The sequence below is a fragment of the Ctenocephalides felis genome, unplaced genomic scaffold (genome assembly GCF_003426905.1).
Source record: "Ctenocephalides felis isolate EL2017-DRISC unplaced genomic scaffold, ASM342690v1 CF-g0.4_SCAFFOLD_01886, whole genome shotgun sequence".
Classification (NCBI taxonomy): domain Eukaryota; kingdom Metazoa; phylum Arthropoda; class Insecta; order Siphonaptera; family Pulicidae; genus Ctenocephalides; species Ctenocephalides felis.
This window is the reverse complement of record NW_020538040.1, coordinates 20,967,734-20,994,465: the sequence shown is the minus strand read 5'-3', so window position 1 is coordinate 20,994,465 and position 26,732 is coordinate 20,967,734. Positions and strand designations below refer to the sequence as shown.

The following is a 26,732-nucleotide window of genomic DNA, read 5'->3' as shown; positions in this document are numbered from 1 at the left end:
CATTTTACAAAATAGACCATCAAGATTTTTTTTAAATTCATGTAAGAATTTATAAACAAACTGTAATTATATATTTTCAAAAATGTTAAACGAATTTATAAACAAATTGAATTTATTTATTTTAGTTTGGACCATACGTGAAACTAGTCAAGGAGATTTACAAATGGTGTTTTTTTTTACTGTTTATAATTTTTAGGTATGCGTTATAATTGTTTTGTAAGATGTATTGGTATTTTTAAGTTAGATTCAACGGCTTTTTTATATAACCTTTATAGAAGCTTACATGTGGCTGGGGTAAAAAGGAAAAACTAAACCTTTACATTGGCAAAGGATTGAACAATAAAAAATAGTAAATAAAACAGTAAATTAAGTTAAAAAAGCAATTTTACAAAAATAAAATCAATTGTTAATCGACATCTGCTGGAGAATATTTCTTGTAATATCTTTGTAAAAAGTCCCATGAAATTTGTATTTCACATTGGTTAAATCTTGCATCTATATTTTCGTAAAATTCCTTCAAAATTAAGAAAGAAACACGTTGGATCTGTTTTCCCCCTAGCTGTCCAGAAAGGGACAGATGACAAATTTTGGAAAATTAGTAAAAAATCTTATTGGGAATTTTAGTGAAACATAATTCGATACTCCTTTGTTTGATACATGTTATGTGTTATCATAATAATAATAATAATGAACAGTAGTCTGCCCGAAGGCAAGTGCATCCAGTGTGAGACCATCACAAATTAATGATTTCTTTTCCTCGCTTGTTAACTTCCCGTAGGGTAAGTTATTGTAATGGGCCGAAAATCGGAATTGAAAATTTTTACATTTCTCGACGTTTTGAAGGTTTCTGAACATTTTGGCATACCTCAGAAAAATGGATGTGTGTGTGTGTGTGTGTGTATGTGTGTGTGTGTGTGTGTATGTATGTGTGGATACAAATTTCCAGTCACGTTTTAGAGCGCACGGATCAACCGATTTGAATGGTTCAAAAAACATTCGATTCCTATTGATAGGGAAAAGAGCTGATTAGTTTTTGACAAAGGCAGGTCCAGCCGTTTCGGAGATACGGAGTAAAGAGTGCGGAAAATAGAAATCGAATTTTTGAGAGAACGGAGTATCCGATTTGAATGATCTAAAAAACATTCAATTAGTATTGATTGGGAGAAGTGTTTATTAGTTTTTGGCAAAGGCAGGCCCAGCCATTTCGAAGATACGGAGCTAAATATGTAAAAAATGGCAGTTTTTGAGAGAACTAAGCGTCCGATTTGAATGATTCAAAAAACTTTCTGCTTGTCTTAACAAAATAATTGATTTTGGAAAAAAAAATTTTGTTCGATTTTTTTTTTTTTTTTTTTTTAGTTTTTTGTTGAAACAAATAATTTCAACTTTGCAATTCAGTTTATATAATTCTTATAAATATTAGACAATGTTACAATATTTATAATAATCTATTTGAAAACATTCAGTATTCCTCGAACATTTCGTTACGGTACGGGAAGTTCCAGCAATTTGCCTTAAGGCACGATGCCACCCACCCCACTAGTTTATTATTCTAATTATCATCTTTTTACCACTAATACACTCCTTTTTATATATACACCTGTATGCATTTTCCTTTCTTAACTTTTGCTTCCATGCTTCCTGATCCTGCGCTTCGGCTTTCAGATCTCTATATTTTCTCTTCTCATGTAAGTCATCAGTAGTTAATTTACTTTAGACAGTATAGTTACTGAAAGTCAAATTGGACCTTTGTGCCTCACACTATTTTAAATGTTATTGAATCAAAAACTCTTCTAAAGCAATTCAATTATTCCTATCAGCTCACAAGCATAAGTACAAATCATACCCTGCAAAAAATCTGCCGAAAGATGCTCATGAAATAAAATTCTTTATAAATTTTTTATTATGATCTATTAAAGAACAATTCAAAATACAGTTAACAACATTTATGTAGAAATCAATTTGTGTAATGTTTCCTGTTAAGATATGTCTAAACTACGAGATAATATTATGAATCCATTTCCTCACATTTGGGTGTTTTGATACCATTCAATTAAATGTAGTGAATCTCTGTGCAGATCGGCAGATATCGCCGATATTGTTTGATACAGGGCCGGCATTTGCGATGTTCTTTGCATATGAGCCGATGCTCGCACCGTGTTGCTCAATAGGATCGTTGCTTCTGACAGTGTCGCCAAAACATTCGAGACCTTGACCATCTGGTCAACTATGCCTGATGCTGATCGGGGAGTTACACCGCACGCGATCGATAGTTCAAATTTCACACTAAATATTCTTGAATCAGTCGACATTGCTCGAAATTCAAACGCTAAGCGTTGAAACTGACGAGCCAGATCTGGTGACAGATATGGCGTTTCCGCCAATCTGGCGAATATTGTCGCCGCCTCTGTTAAAAACCAAACACTTCCGACATATTCACCATTTGATTTAAATAATATGAAACTTGAGTTTCATTGGTATTAGTATTGGCCTCCATCTATAACTGGACGAAGAAATAAAGTTATTTTCAATTCGAAAAATAATTATATATGTATATAATCAGGTATAACATATATAAAAAATATGAATTTCTTTGAAAAATTATTTTAAAATCCATACGTTTCGGCTATAATCTTAACCTTCATTCTGTGCAAACTAAAAATAAAATTTAGGAGCTTAGATGTATAGGGTCGGCAATCTAACTTTTTTTTTCAACTAGTGCTTATTTCGTGAATGGTAACACTTAGCTCATGTCTGATTTGACAGATAATTTGTTTTATCCTTCCGCTGAACCAATATGGTTGTGTATACGCTTGAACAACGCTGGGAAATATTGCGACATTACTTTGAAAGTCATGGTAATATTGGAGATTGCGAACGGATTTTGGAAGAAAAGAAGCACCGTCAGCTCCGTATCTTCGTTATCTTGTGAAAAAAAGTGAAAGAAACTGGCATCCTCATCGATAAACCAACGTGTGAAAAGCCAAAAACAGTGTGCGTGAAGCGCCATCGACATCAATTTACCATCGTTCTCAGCAATTGGACATTTCGGAGACATCATTGAGACGAATTTTGCATAAAGACCTTGGCATGACGCCATACAAAGTCCAATTGGTTCAGGAGTTGAAGCCATTATTAACCGGAAGGATTGTACTTTCAAATAAAAAAAGAAATTTGAGAAAATATTCAGTAGTTTTTTTTATTGCATTTTCAAAAAAAAAGTTATTTGGCGGACTTACAACTTGCTCAACCTTGTGTGAAGAATAGAAAAAACAATAACCCATGGTATGAGTTTTTGACTATATAATATAAACATTGAGTTTTTTGTACCTATAACAATGTTTCATAATTTTACTAAGTTTCTAAAAGGAGTAACAATGTAATAATACATGTGTTAACTCTGAAATAGCAGGAGACGAGAGGATTAGCAATAGAAGAGAGGATTTTTAGAAAAAAAAATTACCAAGATTTTAACATATGTGAAATTAATTCTGAGTTATTTGCACATTTTTATTGCTTTATAAGAAATATGTAAATACTATCCAGATAGCAGATATTGGTTTCGCACAACAAACTGAGGTCATTTCTTTTGTTTATTACACTCTTGTTATAAAATAAATAGTTATGAAAGATCCTTCAACGACATTTTGAATAAATTTTCTTCAAAATGTAGTATGGTAGGGTGAATTCAAAACTCAAAATCAAGTAATGTTGAGAATTTTTTAACAACAATTTGATAGTAGAGGGCAAAATATAATATAAATATAGAAGGGTATAACTAGCCTTGATTCTTAGAAGGTCGCTATCGGGAAAAAATGGCATTGTTTGAAAATAAATAATAAAACTATTTTTTCCGTTGTTAATGTTTTTGGGTGTGAGCACTGTTGTTTAGATTACGAGACCCTAATGTAATTTTTAAGTATACGTTATTTGATTGTTTTATAAGTTAGATTTGACCGTTTATTTTAAATAACCTCTATAAAAGCTTACACGTGAGTGGGGTAAAAAGGACCGGCTGAACTTTGCCCTGGCAAAGGTGTAAACAATAAAAAATAGTAAATAAAAAAATACAAGAGATAAATTAAATAGTTATTCCAGCTTTGCTGATGAATGTTTCTGACGAAATACCAGATCTAAGTTATATACAGTGTATCTCTGTAAAAAATGTACCCAAGAAATTTATATATTGCGTCGGTTAAATAATGCAGCTATTATTTCGTAAAATTCCTTTAAAATTAAAAATTAAACATTGGATCTGTTTGCCTCCTGGCTGTCCCATTTCACCCCGCCTATGGGGTAAAAAGGACCAGGTGACAAATTTTTGAAAAATTGCAAAAAACACATTTTTACAATGATGAATTAGTTGGGAGTTTTACTGAACATAGTCAGATACTTGTTTATTTGATATGTATTATTTGTTGTTATGTAAATGCTTTGGTTCACAATATAATTGTTCAAAGTTCAAAGTCAAATTGGACCTTTGTACCCCACCCTACCCTAATAAATACGCAAAATTTCTTTTATATGCACAATTAATAAATATGCGAAATATATAGTTATTTGCTTGAATAAATATTTTTATAAAGAAATTTGTAAACGAAAATGTTAAATAAACAACTTCTGGTTTTCCTACCCTTAAACTGATGCACTACGCTATGACGTAAGTAAACTTGTAACTGTGTATTATATAGAAGATGGAAAATCGATAGAGCTCTCTAGAAACAGCTGTGAGGCTGCATGGAGCCATTTCGACCTATATTCCCATTTCTTGTTTATGAAATAGTAGCATATGATTAGAATAAACGAAAAATATAAAAATCTGCAAATGAATTTCACGTAGTTTTCTGCAAGGTATTATTAATTATATCTTAAGTGTATTTTAATCAAGTTTAAAATATGCAGTTATTTGCGCTAGTTCACATGTACATCGAATATTTCTTATAATTCGTAATTAACTTTGGGCGTAATTTGTGCCAGAACGTTGGGAAATAATCCGTTATAAAATTATACATTACCAATTTATAATTTTTAATAATTAGAGTAAAACTACACAAAGTACAAAATTGAATAACGAATTCAAAGAACAATTATTTAAAATGCTATGCAGCATAGTGTTTTCATTAATTGTAATATAAGAGATACCAAATTATAAGTTTTTAAATTAGTTTATTATTATTATTATTATTATTCTTAAAATGTTAATTTTTTTTTAGTTCAATTGTTATGGTTGACAGTATATTCCACAGAATAAAGCCTAGGATGTTAGCCGAAACGTATGGATTTCAAATGAATTTTTAAAAAAGCATTCGTAACATTTTTTATTAATGTAACTCCCGATCTTTAAATCTAACTAATATATATTATAGCAACATCAAATTCAACATTATTCAAAAATAAATAAATGAATAGAATAAATAAATAAATAAATAAATTATATAAATAAATAAAATAAAATAAATAAATAAAAAGACAAGTTTTTGAAAAACAGCAAAGAGTCTTGAATTTGTAAATATTGCGTAGAGCTTCGAAAAAAAATCCAATTGTAAAACCAAAAGGTTTTGTGAAAATATTTTTATTTATTATCGGCGTTTTCGAACTAAGTACGTTCCATCTTCAGGATATCTTTCAAGAAACATGATCTTGATTAGAGATAAACACACTGGATTGTAATAAAATTAATAAATTTATGAAAGATAGCAAATTATATAAAATACAATAAAAAGAAATAAATTGATTATATAACAAAATATTAAAATAATAGCTAGAATTTAAAAAAATGAAAATTGAAGAAGAACAGAATTATTTACCTACATTATTGATTATACACTAACACTCTATCACTAAAAACATTTTTTTTCAGTAAAAAATCTAAATTTGTTTTTATTCACACGACAAGGATCTTCAGATCTAATTCTGTCATTGGCATAGCATTTAAAAATCATAGTTAATTTGAACAGAAAATGACTTGTTGAGTAGAATTTGAATAAATAATAGAAGAAAAGCAAGCTTATAATTCGAGAAGGTCAGATTTATAAGTAAAAAGAAGAATGAAGAAATCAGTTGTGAACAGTAAAAAAAAATTGGATAGAATAGGATATAAATAGAAGATAGTATATAATGTATAAAAATAGTATAGAATACATATAGAGATTAGTGTATAAAAATGAAATACTCCTATCCCCCTTTTTACACGATAGACACGTTCCATAAAAAACCGTGTAATTCGAAAAATTCACTTTTATATGAAAAAAACCGCGCTAAACGAAAATCACAAATCACAAAAAAGCCCTTTTTGTCAGTTTTTAATATGATAAATAACAAATACATTGAACGAAAAATAAATATTAATGCATTTAACATCAAACACATTTAATAAATTACAAAAATATTAATTTATTTCAATAATAAAACAAATAAAAAAAAACTATTTTAAACACTGCATACTTCTACTTTAGATAGAATAGAATAGATGAAAATTAAAATCGGTTTGTAAAGATATAACTTTCCTTTTAATCTCTAGTTTTTAATTTTCATATTTTACCATTGAGGAACTATAATAGATTTTATAAATTATATTTTGTAAAAAATGATTCTGTTATTTGCTCACCTTGAATAAATTCATGCTATCAATTATATATAAACGCTAATTAAAAACAAAGTCTAAAAACAATGATGCTCTTCATTTTAGTATTTGAACAAACTAGCTTGTACACCCATAAAATTTAGTTTTGATCATAAAATGTCCTGTCTTATCTACATATTTCCATCATAGAAAAGATTACTAAGAAATCATAACTAACATACATTTTGTAGTGTTGTATTTGAAATGAAACAACAATGTAAATGTTGCTGTAGATATAAGCAAATTATATATAGTGTTTATAATTCCGTGTAAATGCAAAATTAATAAATTTTATTAAAAGAAGTTATTTTCAAAAACCGTGTAAGATCGAAAACGTGTAAAATAAGTGTAAAACGGGGGATAGGTGCATTGTAGTAAGCAAGGCCAATAAAAAAAAAAGTATCATGTTTCTTGACAAATATCCTGAAGATGGAACGAACTTAGTTCCGAAACGTCGATAACAAATAAACGTGTTTTTCTTACCATTGGATTCTTTGTTCAAAGATTTACAAATTCAAGAATATATATATATATATATATATATATATATATATATATATATATACATTAGGGTGGTCCTTAAAATGGTCATTTTCGAATTTCCTTGCTCCCAGGGGCTCAAATGGTTCCAAATTGATAAAAAACAATTCTCTGAAAGTTTTAGCTCTTGATATTAACGTTTAGATAGAGCGCAATTCAATCAAACTTCGTATGGAAAGAGCATGGAAAAAATTTTGAAAATTTAAAAAAAATGTTTTAGGTATAACTTAGCGACAAATGAATGAGTTTATATCATTTATTCACTCGCTAAATTACATCTAAAAAACATTTTTTAAATTTTTGAAAATTTTTCCATGCTATTTCCATACAAAACTTTGATTGAATTGCGCTCTATCTAAACGTTAATATTAAGAGCTAAAATTTTAAGAGAATTGTTTTTTATCAATTTGGAACCATTTGAGCCCCTGGGAGCAAAATTCGAAAATGACTATTTTAAGGACCACCCTAATTATATTTATATATATATATATATATATATATAAATTTCGCGGAGCAAACAAACAAAATGTGTCACATTGTATGGGGTCCGCAAGTGTCGGAGTCGTGTTGTCCGGAATGCAGTCAGTCTTATCAGTTGGATAACGGTCGCTTCCACTGATAACCTATTTGCACAGATGTTTTTTATTGCATTATTTACAATCGTTAATTTCTCTTTCGTTCTCATGCCATTACAGTAATACAGTTGCATTTTGCTAAAATGCATTTTGTTCCGACTCGCTTCGCTAGACACTTCCACACCGCGACCAGACCAGACGGACGATTCACTTTCCCACATAAGAATAATGGACATTTTTAACAGGGATCAAGGACAAGACAAGGACTTTTTTGGGATCAGAAAATGCGATTTTTTAAAGTCATAATTCTAATTCGACTTGCAAAAGGTTTCACCAAACGCTATCATAGAGTCAACAGAGATTGAAAGTGTATCATAGTGTATCATTTATTAAAATAAAACTTTAAAAGGTTAAGTTAAACATTTAACGCTAGCATGGAAGAAGTATGGAAGTGGCCACGCGATGATTGTCCGAAAACGTTGCAGATAGTCTGAAAATGTTCTAGAAAGTCTGAGAACTTTCTGGATAGTCTGAAAATGTTCTAAATAGCCTAAAAATGTTCTATATAGTCATGTGTACCAGATAGTCTGAAAATATTCTGGATGGTTTGAAAATATTTTGGATAGTATGCAAATATTTTGGATAGTATAAAAATGTTCTAAAGAATCTCAAAACGTTCTAGATAGTCTCAAGGTGGACTAGATAGTCTGAAAATGTTCTGGATAGTCTAGAAATGTTCTGGATAGTCTAGAAATGTTCCGGATAGTCTAGAAATGTTCTGTAGAGTCTAGAAATGTTCTGGATAGTCTAGAAATGTTCTGGATAGTCTAGAAATGTTCTGGATAGTCTAGAAATGTTCTGGATAGTCTAAAAATGTTCTGGATAGTCTAAAAATGTTCTGGATAGTCTAAAAATGTTCTGGATAGTCTAAAAATGTTTTGGATAGTCTAAAAATGTTTTGGATAGTCTAAAAATGTTCTGGATAATCTGAAAATGTTCTGGATAGTCTAGAAATGTTCTGGATAGTCTAGAAATGTTCTGGATAGTCTAGAAATGTTCTGGATAGTCTAGAAATGTTCTGGATAGTCTAAAAATGTTCTGGATAGTCTAAAAATGTTCTGGATAGTCTAAAATGTTCTGGATAGTCTAAAAATGTTCTGGATAGTCTAAAAATGTTCTGGATAGTCTAAAAATGTTCTGGATAGTCTAAAAATGTTCTGGATAGTCTAAAAATGTTCTGGATAGTCTAGAAATGTTCTGGATAGTCTAGAAATGTTCTGGATAGTCTAGAAATGTTCTGGATAGTCTAGAAATGTTCTGGATAGTCTAGAAATGTTCTGGATAGTCTAGAAATGTTCTGGATAGTCTAGAAATGTTCTGGATAGTCTAGAAATGTTCTGGATAGTCTAGAAATGTTCTGGATAGTCTAGAAATGTTCTGGATAGTCTAAAAATGTTCTGGATAGTCTAGAAATGTTCTGGATAGTCTAGAAATGTTCTGGATAGTCTGGAAATGTTCTGGATAGTCTGGAAATGTTCTGGATAGTCTGGAAATGTTCTGTATAGTCTGGAAATGTTCTGGATAGTCTAAAAATGTTCTGGATAGTCTAAAAATGTTCTGGATAGTTTAAAAATGTTCTGGATAGTTTAAAAATGTTCTGGATAGTTTAAAAATGTTCTGGATAGACTTAAAATGTTCTGGGTAGTCTAAGAATGTTCTGGATAGTCTAAAAATGTTACGGATAACCTAAAAATGTTCTGGATAGTCTAAAAATATTCTGGATAGTCTAAAAATATTCTGGATAGTCTAAAAATATTCTGGATAGTCTAAAAATATTCTGGATAGTCTAAAAACATTCTGGATAGTCTAAAAATATTCTGGATAGTCTGAAAATGTTCTGGATAGTCTGAAAATGTTCTGGATAGTCTAAAAATATTCTGGATAGTCTGTAAATGTTCTGGATAGTCTGAAAATGTTCTGGATAGTATGCAAATATTTTGGATAGTATAAAAATGTTCTGGATAGTCTGAAAATGTTCTAAAGAATCTCAAAAAGTCTCAAGGTGTACTAGAAAGTTTGAGAATATTATGGATGGTCTGAAAATGTTCTGGATAGCCTAAAAATGTTCTGGATTGTCTAATAATAATTCTGTATAGTCTACAAATGTTCTAGATAGTATGAAAATATTCCGGATAGTATAAAAATGTTCTAGATAGTCTGATAATGTTTTAAACAGTCTAAAAATGATCTGGATAGTCTGAAAATGTTCTACATAGTCTCAGCATGTTCTCGATAGTTTGCAAATAGTCTGAATATATTTTAGATAGTCTCAGAATGCTAGAACATTCTGAAAATGTATTTTAGATAGTGTAGAATGATCTGTGCAGTCTAGTATATGTTCTAGATAGTTTGAAAATGTTCAGGATGGTCTGAAAATGTTCTGAATAGCCTAAAAATTTTCTAGTCAGTCTGAGAAAGTTCTACACAGTCTGGTTTCAGGTCTAAAAATGTGGCAAATCATCTAAAAATGTAAATGTAAATATGTTTATGTCTACCCCTTACTATTGTTTCCACATTAAAAAGCCTCTACGCGCGATCATTTTTTTTTATTAAATCTTCAGTCTTAGCTCAAAAGGACCTCAGATAAAAAAATATTACAAAAATCGTCAATTGATAAAGAGGCTTGTCCGTGGCTTAGTGTTTAGAGCTATGGGCTTCCATTCAAAAGTTCCAGGTTCGATACCCGCTTTAGACAACCACTTCAAAATATATATAGCAACGGTTTCCAAGAGAAAATATCCCGTACCGGGCATTGCTGCATAATTATTTTATATTATAGAAAAATAATAATTAACAGTGTTATTAGGTATTATTGAAGTAACAATTAACTATAAAAAATTCAAATTACATAATGCATTTGTCGCGGTCTAGTGAACATAAAGTTATTCACTCACTCTCAGAATACCACAAATTTCTCTTTTTATATTTTATAAACTTGCTGTGATGACTTCTTAATAGAATTTTTTGTAAGGCAACCCAACGGATGGCATATCTGTTTTTGATGAATTTATTATTATTAGATGCTATCTATATTTCCGAAGTGAAAACCAATGCCAATATTTGATATCAGGCTGTATCAAATATGGAAGTTTTGATTGGACGCCCATAGCTCTAAGCACTAATCCAGAAAAGTGTGATGACAATAACTTTTGCTCTTTACAATCATGTGTTATATTGAATTTTAGGACGATCTACGATATGTAAATTGTTACGCTTTAAATAACTTAAGATAATCTCATGAAATGCAGATTTATTTTGACTAATTGATACGGTAATAATATTTTAAATATTATATAATAAGTATTTGTTTTAATTGATATTGAACTATAAACATTTGTTTATGTTGATAAAATGTTTGAAAGCGATTACATACAAAACTGTGTTCAGAATCTTGTTTAGCAATTACAACAATAAACAATAAATAAATAATTAACAATACACAATTCTTATATCGCAATGTATAAATATTTAGTTGAAACCCATTCGGTGAAATGTAAATTAATAATTTCGATAATTGATATATGACATTATTCCCATCAGTCTATTTCTTTAGAACTACAGCTAGGTTAATTTAATGTGAAATTTGATGTGCTCTTTAGAGTACTTTGACAAGTACTTAAATATATATTAGAAGTGGATAAAATCATAAATAAATAAAAATAGGTAAATAAATAAAAATTAGTAAATAAATAAATATAAATAAAAAATAAATAAATAAACATTACCAATTAATCCTTTGATTTTCGTGCAGTAAAATCAATCAATTTTCGCCTCTTTATAATTCTTAAATGATGGTTGTTTCACTTAAGATGTATTTCACTGAATATGCGCTGTCCAAAATTTAACAATAAACTTGACATGCAGTTATGCTGCTCAATTAAGGCAAATTTTAGCCACCAATTTCAATCCTAAATACAATTGAATATCAACCTAGAAATAATCAAGAACGATATATCAAGTTATCTGAATCTGACCTACTAGGCTAACTACTCAATTCTACACAAAATACTAATACATACTACTTGCAAGTTAAAAATTTCACTATAACCAAGAACTCGAAAATGATATTAAAAATAATATGGTAAATAAACCAATAGCAATTAACCACAAATATAATGAGATGCCAATCCACATGGCAATGTTTATGATTATTTCATATCAACAATTTGTGGGGTGTTCGTGACACTGTTGTAAGCGCCCGGCTTTGCAATCACAAAGTCTTGAGTTCAAATCCACGCTTTGGACAACCAGCATTGATACGATAGACATTACACTACATGGATAGTCCTCATATGTTTTCCGTTGTATATAGTGCTCAAACATAGAAGGTACTGTGACGTCACTTGTTGAGCGAACGTTGCCGACAATCGCGGACTCTCCCGATTGGTCCAATGTCAAATGTCACATGTTTTATTTTAATGGCAATGGTGATGACTGATAATTTTGTAAGAAATGATATTAATATTAATATTTATCATGATAGTTAATTTAATTCAAATATTATCTGTGATAGTTATATTTCAATGATATAATAACTATCACAGATAATATTCAAATTAAATTAGATATTATGATAAATATTTTATTAATATCATTTCTTACAAAATTATCAGTCACCACAATTGCAATTATATTATTAAAATAATACATGTGACAATTAATCAATCGGGAGATCCGCGATTGTCGGCAACGTTCGCTCAGTAAGTGACGTTACAGTCCCTTCTATGTTTGAGAACTTATTTTATGCTCGACTTGCAGTCCATGTAAAGAAAATAACACTTCACAGCATGTCTGTAATAATTTGATCTAAGGCTAATAGATATTATTTCAGGCTCTTGTCAAGAGATTGAAGAAGACTTGATTTTTATAAAATCATTTGTAAGAAAAATAAATAAATAAATAAATCGTAGGGCTATGATATTTTAGGACGTTTAGATCACAAACTCTACCATCATGTTAGTTTAATAAAATATAACATGATTAGTAAACGGCTTTACTAATCAGTACGATTACCAACTGGTATCTTTCAAAGTGTTTTTAAACTTTCAAAATCGGTTCAGGATTTTTACAAAAATATTGACGAAAAAAATTCAGCTAGTACCAAAGAAACGACTCTGCCGATCGTCTCGTACAACTAATCAGCGCTAGTCTTTAACGAGTTTAATATCATGGATTCCTAGCTTTTGATAAATCACATAGAATATAAAATTGTAATCGGTGCAGTCGTTTTTGAGAAAACATCTATGAAAAGTCAAATTTTAACCAATTTCTGGAATGACCTGGAATTTCTTCTAATGACCTGGATATCAAGAAACTAGCAACTCCAGAAAATCTCTGAAGAAAACATTATCTTCTTATTCAAGAAGTTAATAAATAAAAGTAAAAATAATAGTAACAGAAATTATGTTTTTTTCATTTATTATATAGTAATTTTTACATCAATTCTGAAATAGACAAGTGAAACTGTAAGACAAAAAATTAAAAATACAAAATCTCCTGAACATTGTCAGAGATTTTAAAAAATTAACGTATGTGCAATATGAATTTCTCTTTCAATCTTGCCCCAGTGTTGTTGTGGCGTAGTTCTCTGGCAGGTGAATTTGGATGATCCTCGAGGCGACTTTTGTAATTGTCTGAATATGTTCGTATTACATAGCTTATTGTGTTCATATTTATGTATTGATCGATTCGGTTCATACTTTGGCATCTTTGAATTGTTATCACGTTTGATTGAAGGCTGATCTCCATAGTTGTCCATAGGTCTGTTTGTCCAAATTGGCTTAATATAGATGTGTATTAGTAAATTTTATTGTGCGTGTCATAATAAATAAAATCGTGTTTCCAATTAATATCGAAAAGTTTTCCATGAGTTTACTTAAAAAATCGACGATCAATCTGTTCATTTCCCTCCGTCCGTCGTGCGTTCCACGAATATTTACAACACTGTCAATTATCGCATGCTGTAAAAAGTTACGATTCTGAGATAATATCAGTTGATGTACAAACATAAATAAATATGACGTAATATCGCTTTTCGTTCTCAGTTTACATGTATGGAATTGTTCGTTGGCCCGATATGTACAATGTACAATGACTAAATGCTAAATGACTCCGCGCGTTCAAGTACTTTTGACGATTGCACAACCGCGTGTAAGCTCCTTTTATTTAGTTCCAGATTTATTGTCCTCGATTATTGCACAAACAATGAACGATTCGCTATCTCATTACCTCGAGGTAATGGTCTGTATGCCGATAAATTGAGTTGTAATTAAATATTTAATTCAATAATAGACAAAATGTTCCAAACTAGTTCTATTGACCAATTCTCATATACACATCTTACGATGCAGTCGCATCTATTTCGTGCAAAATGTTGTAAGTGTAAGGGCCCAATTCTCCAATGAAATAGAAATGTAACACAGTGTTATTATGGCAACGCTATATCACGCCTTCAACCATAGAATGTAGAATACATTATAAGGTCTATGCTTTGCCCATAAAAATTGGTAGTAAAGACAGTCAAAATGCTATGCATTTACTATGCAGTGTTTAAAATATGGAACTTAATCTAAAAAGACGCACAAACGTCAAATAACAATTTTATCATAAGTGCATCTTTTTGATGTGCCATCGACAGCACATACGTGAAGTTAGGTTTTGTTAAGGTAGGTCAATATATAACTGTAACAAATGTAGCTGAATGTACGTTGTATAGCTTGCTACGAATAATAAATTAAAAAAAAAGAAAAAAATACATAGCTTCTGGACAGTTTTTACTACCAATTTATATGAAGAAAGGTCCGTAACATAGCATTGCCTTAACATTTCTATTTTATAGGAGGACGCCTAAGGAGGCGTCCATTAATCACGTGAAGGTTTTAAGGGAGGAGGGAGAAGTCTAGTAAGATATCACGTGTATTTATTTTTTACCTGAATTTTCAAAAAACATACGATTTTTTAGTGAATTCAAAAAATTTGTTCGAAAAATTTTACAACTACACGTGTTGTTTAGTGGGGGAGGGGGGGGTGTTAATTTTATATATAAAGAAGTATCACCAAGAGGGACGGAGAGGTCCAAAAATCCTTGAAAAACGATCACGTGATTAATGGACGCCACCTAATAGTAACCTGTTTTCCTCAACTATTTCACCCATATATTGGTGAATCCTTGAACTAAAATAAAGTATTAAACCAACAGCGCTAAATGAAACAGCGTTTGGCGGGGTATTCCTGTATATGCAGATGCAAAATTGCCCAATTAGTCTAGTTGAAAATATATTTGATAGTCATGGATTTTAAGTTATTAGACAAATAAATTATGAATTATTGCTTTAGTTCAAGTTAATTTTAGTCAACTGTTGAATGCATTTTTATTGTCAGTTTATATTTTCTGACAATCTCGAGTCTCATTTTGTATATGTGCTAATATGAATAACATACAAACCTGTACTATATAAAAGTTTTTGCAAGTATCATAATTAACATATTAATTTTATTAAATGATGAAATATATTTTCAAACTTTTCCTTAAAGTCATACATCTACCTACCCTTGTTCATTGCGCAAATGCTTTATTAAATGCACTTCTTGCAAAAATCCTCTGATGAAAAATTATTGAAAGTATAATGTGTAAATATATAATTATTAATAATATGATATTACAACATAATGCAAATGCTGTATCTACCTGTAAATCTCAAGGAAAAGTATTATCCCATATCGAGCAGAATTAAAAATAATAATTTAAAGTGCGATAACACTTTATCTTATCTTGGAGCCAATACGATGCTAGTTTGATAAAACTGTTTGAAAAGTCCGACATATTCACTAAGTGTAATGGTATTATATTTGGGCATAATAAATGACAATGAATACTTTTATATTTAAACCTTACCAGCGGGCACTGATTCAAAAACAATCTACCAGCAACTCGATGCCGCATTCTGACAAAAACGTACCTGCCGTAAACTTGACATTGTGCAATTTGTTTTATGTGAATTTGTGGACATTGAAGAACATCATATGTAATAAGAACTAAAGTATCTAAGTACAGTAAAATTTAAAATAATTTCCAAAACGCAGAGAAGATTAATTCCAGTTTCGTTTTAATTAATTAGAACCGTGACAGTTTTTTATCATTCCACAGAAAAGTGTAATATATCGTTCTTTTATGTCTTTGTCTTTGTTGACAAAAATTTTGCTTTATGAATGACTCGGTCGTTTTATAATATTAAAAAAAAAGCTTCAAATATACTGATTAACATTTTAATATAAAAACACTATATTAAAAAAGTAAATATTTCATAAAATAATGCAACAAGAAGAGAATTTATAATAATTGATTTATTGATGAAATAAATAAAATTCTACTTGAGAAATACTTAGCGGGCCACAAAAAATTTTTGAAGGACCGCATGAAGGCTACGGGTTGCTCATCCATAATCTGTTATGATTTCGGTACAATGATATTAGCGAATTAAAGTATATTTCTCTGATAATGTTTACATAACTATATTTTCATTATACAGTATTTACTCCATAGTGCAGGTTGTAGAAATAGGACGATTGTGTCAAAAATCTTCTGTTTTATACTAAGCTAGAATATCCCCTCTTTCGCTTCCAGGTGATATCGTCACCAGAACCGTACTGGATATAATTTTGTTGTACTTTAACATATAGTATTCGATATATTATATTGGCAGATTCCAATATCATATCCATTGTAAATGCCGTCATTTTGAACTAATAAAAAAAAACTTCCTTGCCTTAGCCGTTTTCACCGCTATTGTTGTTTATATAATAATCAAACTTTTTTATTACTCAATGATTAAAATATATTTCTAAACGTTTCTAAATCGGTCTACAGTAAAATTTGACTCAAAATTTGAATCAATGGCGAAAATAGCTCAGTCAGTAGCATGCCCTACTCACACGCCAGGAATACTCGGGTCGAGTCTTGGCACTGACAAAAAATTGTCATTTGACGAGTTAGATTGAAATGAAGTAGAAATTGAATTTTTGATTTTAGATAGAATAGAATTAGAAGTTAAGAAGAAGCAAGGTTAGAAGAAAGCAGAATGAAGAAGTCAGTTATAAAGAAAATTGGATAGTATATATAAAAATATAGTATATGAAAATATATAAAAATATACTATATGAATAATAATGATAGTAAATGATATATGTATATTAAAATGGGTGTTTCATGGTGTAATGGTTAAGCGCATGGACTCGAGTGAACGCGGTCGTGATATCGAACCCCGCTCTGGATAACCTGACATCGTATGGTTAAAAATAGCCCGTTTCGGGTACTGCGTTGTGAAATGGCAATGAAAAATCTCTCACTATTCTTCCCTGAAACTGAAAATCTCAGGAAATGAAAAATCTCTCACTATGCTTTCCTGAAACTGTAAATTTCAGGGAAACTTTCCTGCAAATTTGCAGTCAAATAGTCAGGAATAAAAAAAACAATATATGATTAAACTATTTATTCTGTACGTATGTCATCATTCCAATATTTAACAAACTCATACCAGAAAAAAACACAAAAACATCATTAAAAAACTTTGTTCAAAGAAAGAAATTAATAAAATAAAACATTTAAATAAAAGGTAAACAAGAAAATTATGTAGTTACTAACATGGCTAGCAAAAATACAGATGCCAAGTCTCGTGAAATTTTTGTTAATATTATTTTAATATTATGTTTCGTGTTTTTCCTGATTTGTTTTTGACAAATTTGCTGAATGATGACACACATACAGTGCCAAAACGTACCGAATAAATAGTTTAATTATTTATTGTTTTTTTATTTAGACTATTGGGCTGCAAATAAACATTTCAAGAATATTATATTCTATTATATTATTATTAGGGCGGGTCGATTTAAAAGTCTTTTAGACACACATGATTTTCGGATTCTAATTGTAAGGATCAAAATAAGATACTTTTCTCAAGAAACCATACCTCTAAAATAAATTCCCGTGCATTGACCCAGAGATAAGTGTTAAATTTTGAAAAACCTCTCAGGGAGAGGTCTCAGCGGGTGAACAACGGGCATGGGTGGATCCAAAGTTAGTAGGGGGCGGTCATACGTTGGGACGCGATTGGGACACTGTGATTGGGTCAAAATGAAATTTTTTAAATTTTAACCCTTATTTTTGGGTCAATGCATGGGACATCAGAATTCATTTCAGAGTTACGGTTTTTTTCAGCAAGTATCTTATTTTGATCCCTAGCATCCGAAAATCATGTGTGCCTATGCGACTTCTTTCTTACTCACACAAATCGACCCGCTCTAATATAAACAAATATATATAAAATATTAATTTATTAAAATATTATTTAATATAATAGTGCTGTCTCGCTCTAAGATCACGCTGATAGAACGTAACACGCGCGTTAAGCAGGGGTGTCATTAATAAAATATTTAATATATTAAATTATTTATATAGATACTTAAAAATATTTTAATTATAATAAATATTATATTATTGCATAATGAAATAGACAAATGATATGTATATATAAAATATGAAAATTGTTTCATAATCTTTCATACCAGACACCCCTGTCTGACTGAAGTATGAAAATAATATATAAATAAGAAAAATCTAATATATTAATACATATATACTATATATAATAATATAATATATAATATTAATTTATATATTTAATATAATAGAACCGCCATGTTTTATGATCACGCAATTAATGACACCCGGGCGTTAACCGCTGTGGGGTGTCATTAATAAATCATTCAATATAATAAATTATTTATATTAAATATATTTACGTATTATACATAATATTAACATGTTATATTATATATAATATTAATATTACATAATATTAATTGATATATTTAATATAATATCACCGCCATGCTTTATGACACATTGACAGAACGTAACAGGGCGGTAACCGCTCTTGGGTGTCATTAATAAATTATTCAATATAATAAATTATCTATATCAAATATAATAATACATATATATATATATATATATATATATATATATTAATATATAATATTAATTTATATATTTAATATAATAGAACCGCCATGTTTTATGATCACACTGATAGAACGCAATTAATGACACCAGGGCGTTAACCGCTTTGGGGTGTCATTAATAAATTATTTAATATAATAGATTATTTATATTAAATATATAATATAATATATATATATATATATATATATATATATATTTATATAATATTAATATATTATAATTTATATATTTAATATAATATCACCGCCATGCTTTATGACACATTGACATAATGTAACAGGGCGGTAACCGCTCTTGAGTGTCATTAATAAATTATTCAATATAATAAATTATTTATATCAAATATAATAATACATATATATATATATATATATATATAGTTATAATTTATTATATAATATTAATTTATATTTAATATAGATAGAACCGCCATGTTTTGATCACACTGATAGAACGCAATTATGACACCCGGGCGTTAACCGCTTTGGGGGTGTATTAATAAATACTTAATATTATAAATTATTTATATTAAATATATTATATATTATATATAATATTAATTATTATATTATATAAATATTAATATTATATAATATTATTTATATTAATATAATAGCCCGCCATGCTTTATGACACATTGACAGAACGTAACCCGGGCGTTAACCGCTGCCGGTGTCATTATTATTATTGAATATAATAAATTTTTATATCAAAAATAATAATCAATTATATATATATATATATTAATAAATGATATTATTAATTTATTATATTAATATTATAACCACCGCCATGCTTTATGATCATACCGATAGAACGCAATTAATGACACCCCGGGCGTTAACCGTTGTAGGGTGTCATTAATAAATTATTTAATATAATAAATTATATCAAATTATAATAATACATATATATATGTAATATTAATATATTATATAATATTAATTTATATATTCAATATAATAGCACTGTCATGCTATATAGATAGAACGTTACCCGGCGTTAACCGCTATAGGGTGTTATTATGAATTATCTAATGTAAGATAATACTATAATATACACCAACGCCATATCAAGATTATTCCAGGAATAAAACGATTAAACATTTGGTAAATCAAGCTATGATGTAATCAAATGAGATAGATAATAATATCGTATCGGATCACCTTCGATAAAATTTTACCTCAAAATGTTTCAGTACTACTCAAATACTTTGTACGAGCACATCATTTAGCCATGGCTAAGTATAATAGATATTTAATATCTTTATTTAATATTTGCATGTCTACTCACCAATGTCGGCGAGAAGCCGCCCGCTTGATTCTAGGTTAGGAAGTTTCAAACCCTTTTATTTGCACTCGGGAGTGTTGTTTTGGATATCTGATATTATCCACTGCACAACGTATAACTTGAGATTAATTACGATATGTTTTAAGAAAATATAAGCTTTGTTTTAACAAATTACTCATAAGCAAAATCACCATTGATCACGACCGTGCGGGCGAACAGCGAATAGCGATGATTGACCAACCGCGCGGCGAACGCACTTCACGGTAAAGTAGAAATTGAATTCGCGGGTAGTCCTAAAAATGCCGCGAAGACAAAATCGACGGACACAGGACGATTATTTAAATGGGGTTATATGGGGTTCGAAGGCGATGAGATAAAGAAAAATTAGTATGAGAAATCATTTTTAATTGTAGTTTTTGAATATTTTGACTAATTATGCTCAGACTAAGTCTTAAAGATTTGAAGAACTTTGTAACATTCTCGCGCCAATTCAAACCGATACCTAGTAGTCACATCAAAAATTTGCCTCTTAAAATTAAGACTTCGTTCCATAGACGAAACAATTCATACAGAAATTGCACAAATCACATGCCATTCTTAAATCATCATCAAGATTCATCAAATTAAATCTTACCCTTGTTGAAGCAATTGAATTGCTCTCTTTCAATGGACTGAGAATGTTTTGTTTCATGCCGGTTTGATGTAAATTTTACTCTAGAACGGCGACATTTAACAATATATTTTATTAATTGCGTAATAAGGTTGTTTTCATTCTTTGTTTACATTCCCCAAAACACTAATAGCGGCGTAGAAGACCCAGACAATGTAGGCGCCGAATTTGAATTACCAAAACTAAATGTTGCACTGTCTTGAATGGCAAAATTATTCAATAATCAATTATTCACTAATCAATTATTCAATATCTATTTATTAATTATTCAATTAACGATTTGTTTTCTTTTTTCCAGATAAATAGCAAATACAGCGATGAACTTGCACAAGAATGCTTGGAATGGGTCAAAACCATTACTGGAGAGCCCGAAAATGTTAGCGGCGATATGGACAATTTTTACGAAGTATTGAAGGACGGCACACTGTTGTGCAAGTAAATATTTTTTTACATAAAATATATTAATTATAGTTATGTTTCATACCTATCAATCGAACTTTATTATTCGATTTAATATCCTGAAGTCTGTTTTCTCAAAAACATCCAATTTGCTTATTCTATATTTTTAAGTCATTCTAAATGGTTTTACACCTAAATTGGTAAAAGAGTAAGCGTGTCTGTGAGCCAGAAATAAACAGTTAAAAATTTTATCCAAATAGCTAAATCTCAATCTTGATTGATTACGTGGATTATTAGGAAATTCATTTTACTTGCCTCAAGGCAAAATGCCACTTACATCCAGTTTAATTAATTATATATATATATATATATATATATATATATATATTTGTAATATTTTTGCAGCCCAACCGTCGAATTAAAAATAAGATTAAATAACAAAATTATTTGTTAGCTTGAGCTTTCAAGTCTTTTTGAACCTATAAAGTATTAGAAGAATTTGTCATAACAAAAGATTGTTCTATAAATTCAGAATGCTGTACACAATCATTCTTGTGTAAATAGTCCATCATTATATAAAGAACATTTAGTATTTAATTATTTCTTCATTCCATTAATGTAAAATATTAAAGAACTCGATATGTTACCTTTTATCATATCATCACCATTATATTATGTTTATATTCATAATTTATTTGCAGATTAGTGAACTCTCTACAAGCTGGTTCTGTAAAGAAAGTCAATGAGAGCAAAATGGCTTTTAAATGCATGGAGAATATAAATGCTTTCTTGTGAAGCGCTAAAGCTGATGGGCGTCCTGCGCAAGAAACTTTCCAAACGGTTGATCTGTGGGAAAGACACAAATCTTAATTCTGTTGTCATTTGCCTACAATCATTAGGCGAAAGGTAATACAATTCAAATATAAAATTCATTATATACATGGCTTCATTAAAACAACGTCAATATTTCAATGTGAAAATGTATCAATAAATTAATGGATTACTTTTTCTTTAGGCTGGAAATTATGGTAAACCATCAATTGGACCAAAAGAAGCTGACAAGAATGTGCGCAACTTCAGCGAGGAGCAAATGCGTGCTGGTGGGGTTTCAAGGTGGTATTTCACTACAATATGGCTCAAACAAAGGTGCTACACAGAGTGGCATCAACTTTGGAAACACTAGACATATGTAGACATTTACTTATTTAAAATTAGTTAGATATGTAAGAGACCAATTAAATAATTCCAAATTATATATGTATATAGACAATAGAAGCATGGCCTCACTCTTGTGATGTGCAAATGTTTAAACTTCCAAATTTAAATATGAAATTATTTTGTTACCAATGTATTCATTAATTTAACTTGATTCAAAATCACTATTTTTATATATAAAATATATTGTTCAGCAACTCATTCAACAAAATTTATTAATCAGTATTTGTAAAGTTTATATAATGGTTACATTTGCAAATTAAATAAAATTATTTTATTATTTGAAATAAAACAAAATTATATGAATAATGCAACTTTTATTTTTAGTTCTAAAATATTTTGGACAATTATACTATGTTTTTTTTATTGTAATATTTAAATTATCTTTGGAAAGGATAATAATCCAACACGCTTTTCAGTTTCAACTTACGGTTTGGACTTTTCTTAGCCTGTGCTATTAATGCTTGTACTTCAGCTCTATAAGCTGGCGGTAAAAGTTCTTCTTCTAATGTGCAGCTTTCAACTACTGGATCTTGAGTTTTGTATATACATTTCCGGATGATATCGATGTCTCTACTATATCCTAAACAAAAATCGTGGTTTAAAATCATTGATAGTTGATTGAGAGAATATGAGATGTTAAAAATACTTAATAAAATTCAGATTAAAGAATTTTCAAAACTGACACAGGAGAAACTCAATTATTCAATATCATACTCAATATAAAAGAGTAATAAAATATAAGGCAACGACTATAATACAGTAATAAATAATATTATGCAGGCTAGTTTATGTAGATGTTAACAAATGCAGATGTATTGATTTAAAAATACTTCATTGATAAGAATTTAAGATAGTATTTTGACATTCTTTTTCCAACTACGAGATATTAACAATTTATTAATTGATTATCTTTTTGTTTTGAAATTATAATTTTATATCCAGAAAGTAATTTATGTGTATGAATGAATTTTAATTCAACACAATATCTATGTTGTGAGTATGTTTATTAGGCATATATGTAACGCCAAATGCAACAATTATAAATTAATACACTTTTTATTACAGCTGTAAAAATTAAGTAAATTTATTAACAAGAATATTCAAAAAGTTTAAAGAATTTCAACTAAGAGTAGTTTCCATCTTCGATAGTTGCAATTTAATTTTTAGCTTTCCTGATGTAGTCCAAATGTAAAATCAACTTTTGTTAATAGATAGTAGGCAATTTAGATATCTTTTGGTGAAAAAGAGTTGTTTAATCCATTGTGTTTGGCTTTTGTTGAAAGACGGAAAATTTTATTACAGCTAAGGTAAAGAGGCGTCTTAAGCTCACAAAAATTTGAGCTGTTTAAGGCAACAAAACCTTCAAAAATATTGGTTCGCCAAGTTTTGTTCTGGTGATTTTTCACCCAAAGCTGGAAAACGCTTTGGTCGTTCAGTTGAAGTTAGGTCTACATTAAACAACTAACAAAATTAAAAAATGCTGTTGAGAAAAAGTGGCCTGAATTGGCAAATTGAAATGGTGATTTATTCCATCATTGACATCACATATATTTGGCAACTCGACAATAATTATAGAAGCTTGCTCGGGATATTTTACTATATCCACCATACAGTCCTGACCTTGCACCTTTTGATTACGTTTTTTTCGATCTTTACAAAACTTCTCGAATGGTAAACAATTCAATGATTATGATGGAGTCATTTTGTACCCGATTAAGTTTTTTGCAAATGTAGACCAGAAGTTTTATAAAAGTGAAATGATAATGATGCTTGAAAAATGACAAAAAGTAATTAATTAAAATGAACAATGCATCATGAAATAAAGTTATTTAGTTCCATTGAAAAAAAGTCTTTTATTTTCTAACAAAAATCCGCAATTACTTAGTTGCCAACCTAATATGTGCTCAAACAAGAAAAGTATCATTGTAAGTAATGAGATTAATTAATATATTCTGGAAAATTTTATATAAATAATTTCTATTCATTTGCTACATAAAATTAAACAGGATATTCATACTAAAGAAATTATTCAATCAACTTGTAAGAATTATGTACCCCGTTATCACGTTTTATTGCCACATTTGAGTTAAGGGGCACAACTAGTGTAACCGCCAAAAAACTACTTTATCAATCATTTCAAAATTTTAGGAATATATTTATACATGTTTTAAGAATACATAGTGAAAATTTTGAAGAAAAAAATTAAATATTTTTTGAGTTATCGTCGATCTCCAACGGCGCGACAAAAAAAAGGCCCTTAACTGCTGCAGTGATTCAGGCCTTCTACGTGGATAAAATAAAAAAAAAAAAAAATCTCGTTAAACTACATAATATTGTCTGTAAAATAAACTACGATAAAAAAAATAAATCAAAAATTGACAAGATGGCGACGTTTTAAAAAAAAAGTCGAATTTTACCCAAAATTTTGGTCGTTTTCCAACTGCCAAATTTCGATTTTTGATCCGATCAAAAAATCGATAGTTCATTTTACGGAGAACTATATACACAACATGTAAAAAAAAATTGATAGTGATCGGATCATTCGTTTTTGAGTAATCACTGCAGCAAATTCAGATAATGCTTTTTCGAGAAAAACGTGTTTAAAGATAAAATGACCGTTGTACTCAGAAACTATTTGAGATATCGATTTGAAATTTTAATATGTTATTTTTAAAGGTGTAATCTACCGAAATATGAAAAAAAAAAACAAAAATCGATTTTTTCAAAATTTCACACTAGTTGTGCCCCTTAATCTATGTTACTACATAACCTTTTCTAAATTGTCCAAATTATTCAAAATTTTCAATATCTTACAGAATTTATTAAATGTGAATAAACCAAACAATACCTTCATGTAAATCAGAAATTGCGTTAGGAGGAGAATCAAACGTCATTAAAAAATAATTTCCTTGTCGATACACTTGTCCATGTACACTCATTTTAAATGGAAGGTCTCTGGCTCCTAAATTTTCTATTTTCCTAATAACTCCTCCCTTTTCGAATATGGATTCTGCTGTTCGTTTTAACGTAGAAAATATCTCATTCTGCAGGAACAAAAATAAGGAAATGACAAATGTTATTACACAGAGGATCTATGAATATATAAATGATATACAATACCCTTGGCATATTTCTTAAAATTAATGATAACTCATATGTGATCATCTTGAATTATTAAGTACAAGAAAATAAAAACGAAATTATGCAATTTTATAGTTGACAAATACAATTGTTCTAACCTATTTACATGTGAGGTTTATGATTGAAAGACATGATGACAACCATATGACTGTAAATTTGTCTATGAGCGCGTTATCCAAATTTGATTTTAAAGCAGGGCTTTTTGTAGTTTTTTCTCAATTATCAAGCAATAGCCATAACTATAAAAACTAGTGTATAAAATACATTATATGCTTTTAATGATCAATTTCTATACACAGAAAAAAGAAGGTGTTGGTGTTTTATTCACAAAGTTCTTCACCACATGTTGGCACGATGTGAGCTGTCAAATTTACTGTCAAGAAAATGGCCGCGAGAAAATGAAAGCGGGAATTTCAAACAGAAAATTTGAACATTATCAATCTCACAAATGTTCATCATTACAAGCTTCCACCTGCTGAATGTATCATACAATGCCAGTTATATAAAGAATACCTTAATTCGATTTTGAAAGAACACACTTGATGGTAAGTTTTCAAATATTATTTAAAATTTCGAAATAAATATAAAATATAAGCAATTATATTATTTTCTTTTGATAATTTTTAATATTGCAAGACGTCGAAGATAATTTTAATATCTATTTACAAATAAACGTAATTAATATAATACAACAAATATTAGTATATAATTAACTTAACTTTAAATGGAACAATTATATTTTCATTAATATTATATTAAATGAACTAAAAATCTATATTGCTATAGCTAGTTCAGTATATATTTATTACAAAAAGTGATTGCAATCGTGCAAAAAACAAATTGTTGTCGTTTTGCATTTTAAAAACACATTTCAATATGCAATCGCCATTCCACAGAAAAGATAGATCTTCTTTTTTGGTAATATAAAATTTATAAAACTTTTGTATGTTGTAGACTAAAATCTGGCCGAACATTTAAAGACTTAAAAAGTAGTTCTTACTAATGAAATTACCTTTGTCAGCATCTCCTAGTTCTAATTTGGTCAAAACATCAAAGAGTACAATCTTTTATACGTCTCTCTTTATGTTTCAGCTATTCTCCTCACTCGAGTGATACAGATTTGTGATCACAAATGAAATAAAGCCACAGTCATGTTTCTTCAATATTATGTAAAGTATTACCATTAATCTCAAAGCA

At 29.3% G+C, this 26,732-nt stretch overlaps 1 protein-coding gene, 1 long non-coding RNA gene and 1 pseudogene across 2 annotated transcripts; 1 reads left to right on the top strand and 2 right to left on the bottom strand.

Annotated features, from left to right (window-relative positions):
* Positions 1 to 2,424: 2,424 nt before the first annotated feature.
* Positions 2,425 to 20,231, bottom strand: LOC113378422. The gene is made up of 3 exons (XR_003367181.1): positions 20,111 to 20,231; positions 11,523 to 11,727; positions 2,425 to 2,503 (listed from the first exon to the last, which is right to left on the bottom strand). It is a non-coding gene; the product is annotated as an uncharacterized LOC113378422 (long non-coding RNA).
* An 847-nt stretch (positions 20,232 to 21,078) lies between these two features.
* LOC113378421 lies at positions 21,079 to 22,584 on the top strand (annotated as a pseudogene).
* A 187-nt stretch (positions 22,585 to 22,771) lies between these two features.
* On the bottom strand, positions 22,772 to 25,559 carry LOC113374755 (probable 28S ribosomal protein S6, mitochondrial). Its single transcript, XM_026614727.1, has 3 exons — positions 25,515 to 25,559; positions 25,243 to 25,438; positions 22,772 to 22,974 (listed from the first exon to the last, which is right to left on the bottom strand). The coding sequence occupies exons 1-3, from the start codon at positions 25,557 to 25,559 to the stop codon at positions 22,772 to 22,774; spliced, it is 444 nt and encodes a 147-aa protein (XP_026470512.1).
* Positions 25,560 to 26,732: the final 1,173 nt, after the last annotated feature.

Bases quoted from the DNA above. Each gene is read 5' to 3' on its own strand.
- LOC113374755 (XM_026614727.1), bottom strand. From the start codon at position 25,559: ATGATCACATATGAGTTATCATTAATTTTAAGAAATATGCCAAGG. The intron at 25,439-25,514 runs GTATTGTATATC...TTGTTCCTGCAG, and splicing joins TTTTAAGAAATATGCCAAGG to AATGAGATATTTTCTACGTT. The intron at 22,975-25,242 runs GTATTGTTTGGT...ATTTTTGTTTAG, and splicing joins AATTTCTGATTTACATGAAG to GATATAGTAGAGACATCGAT.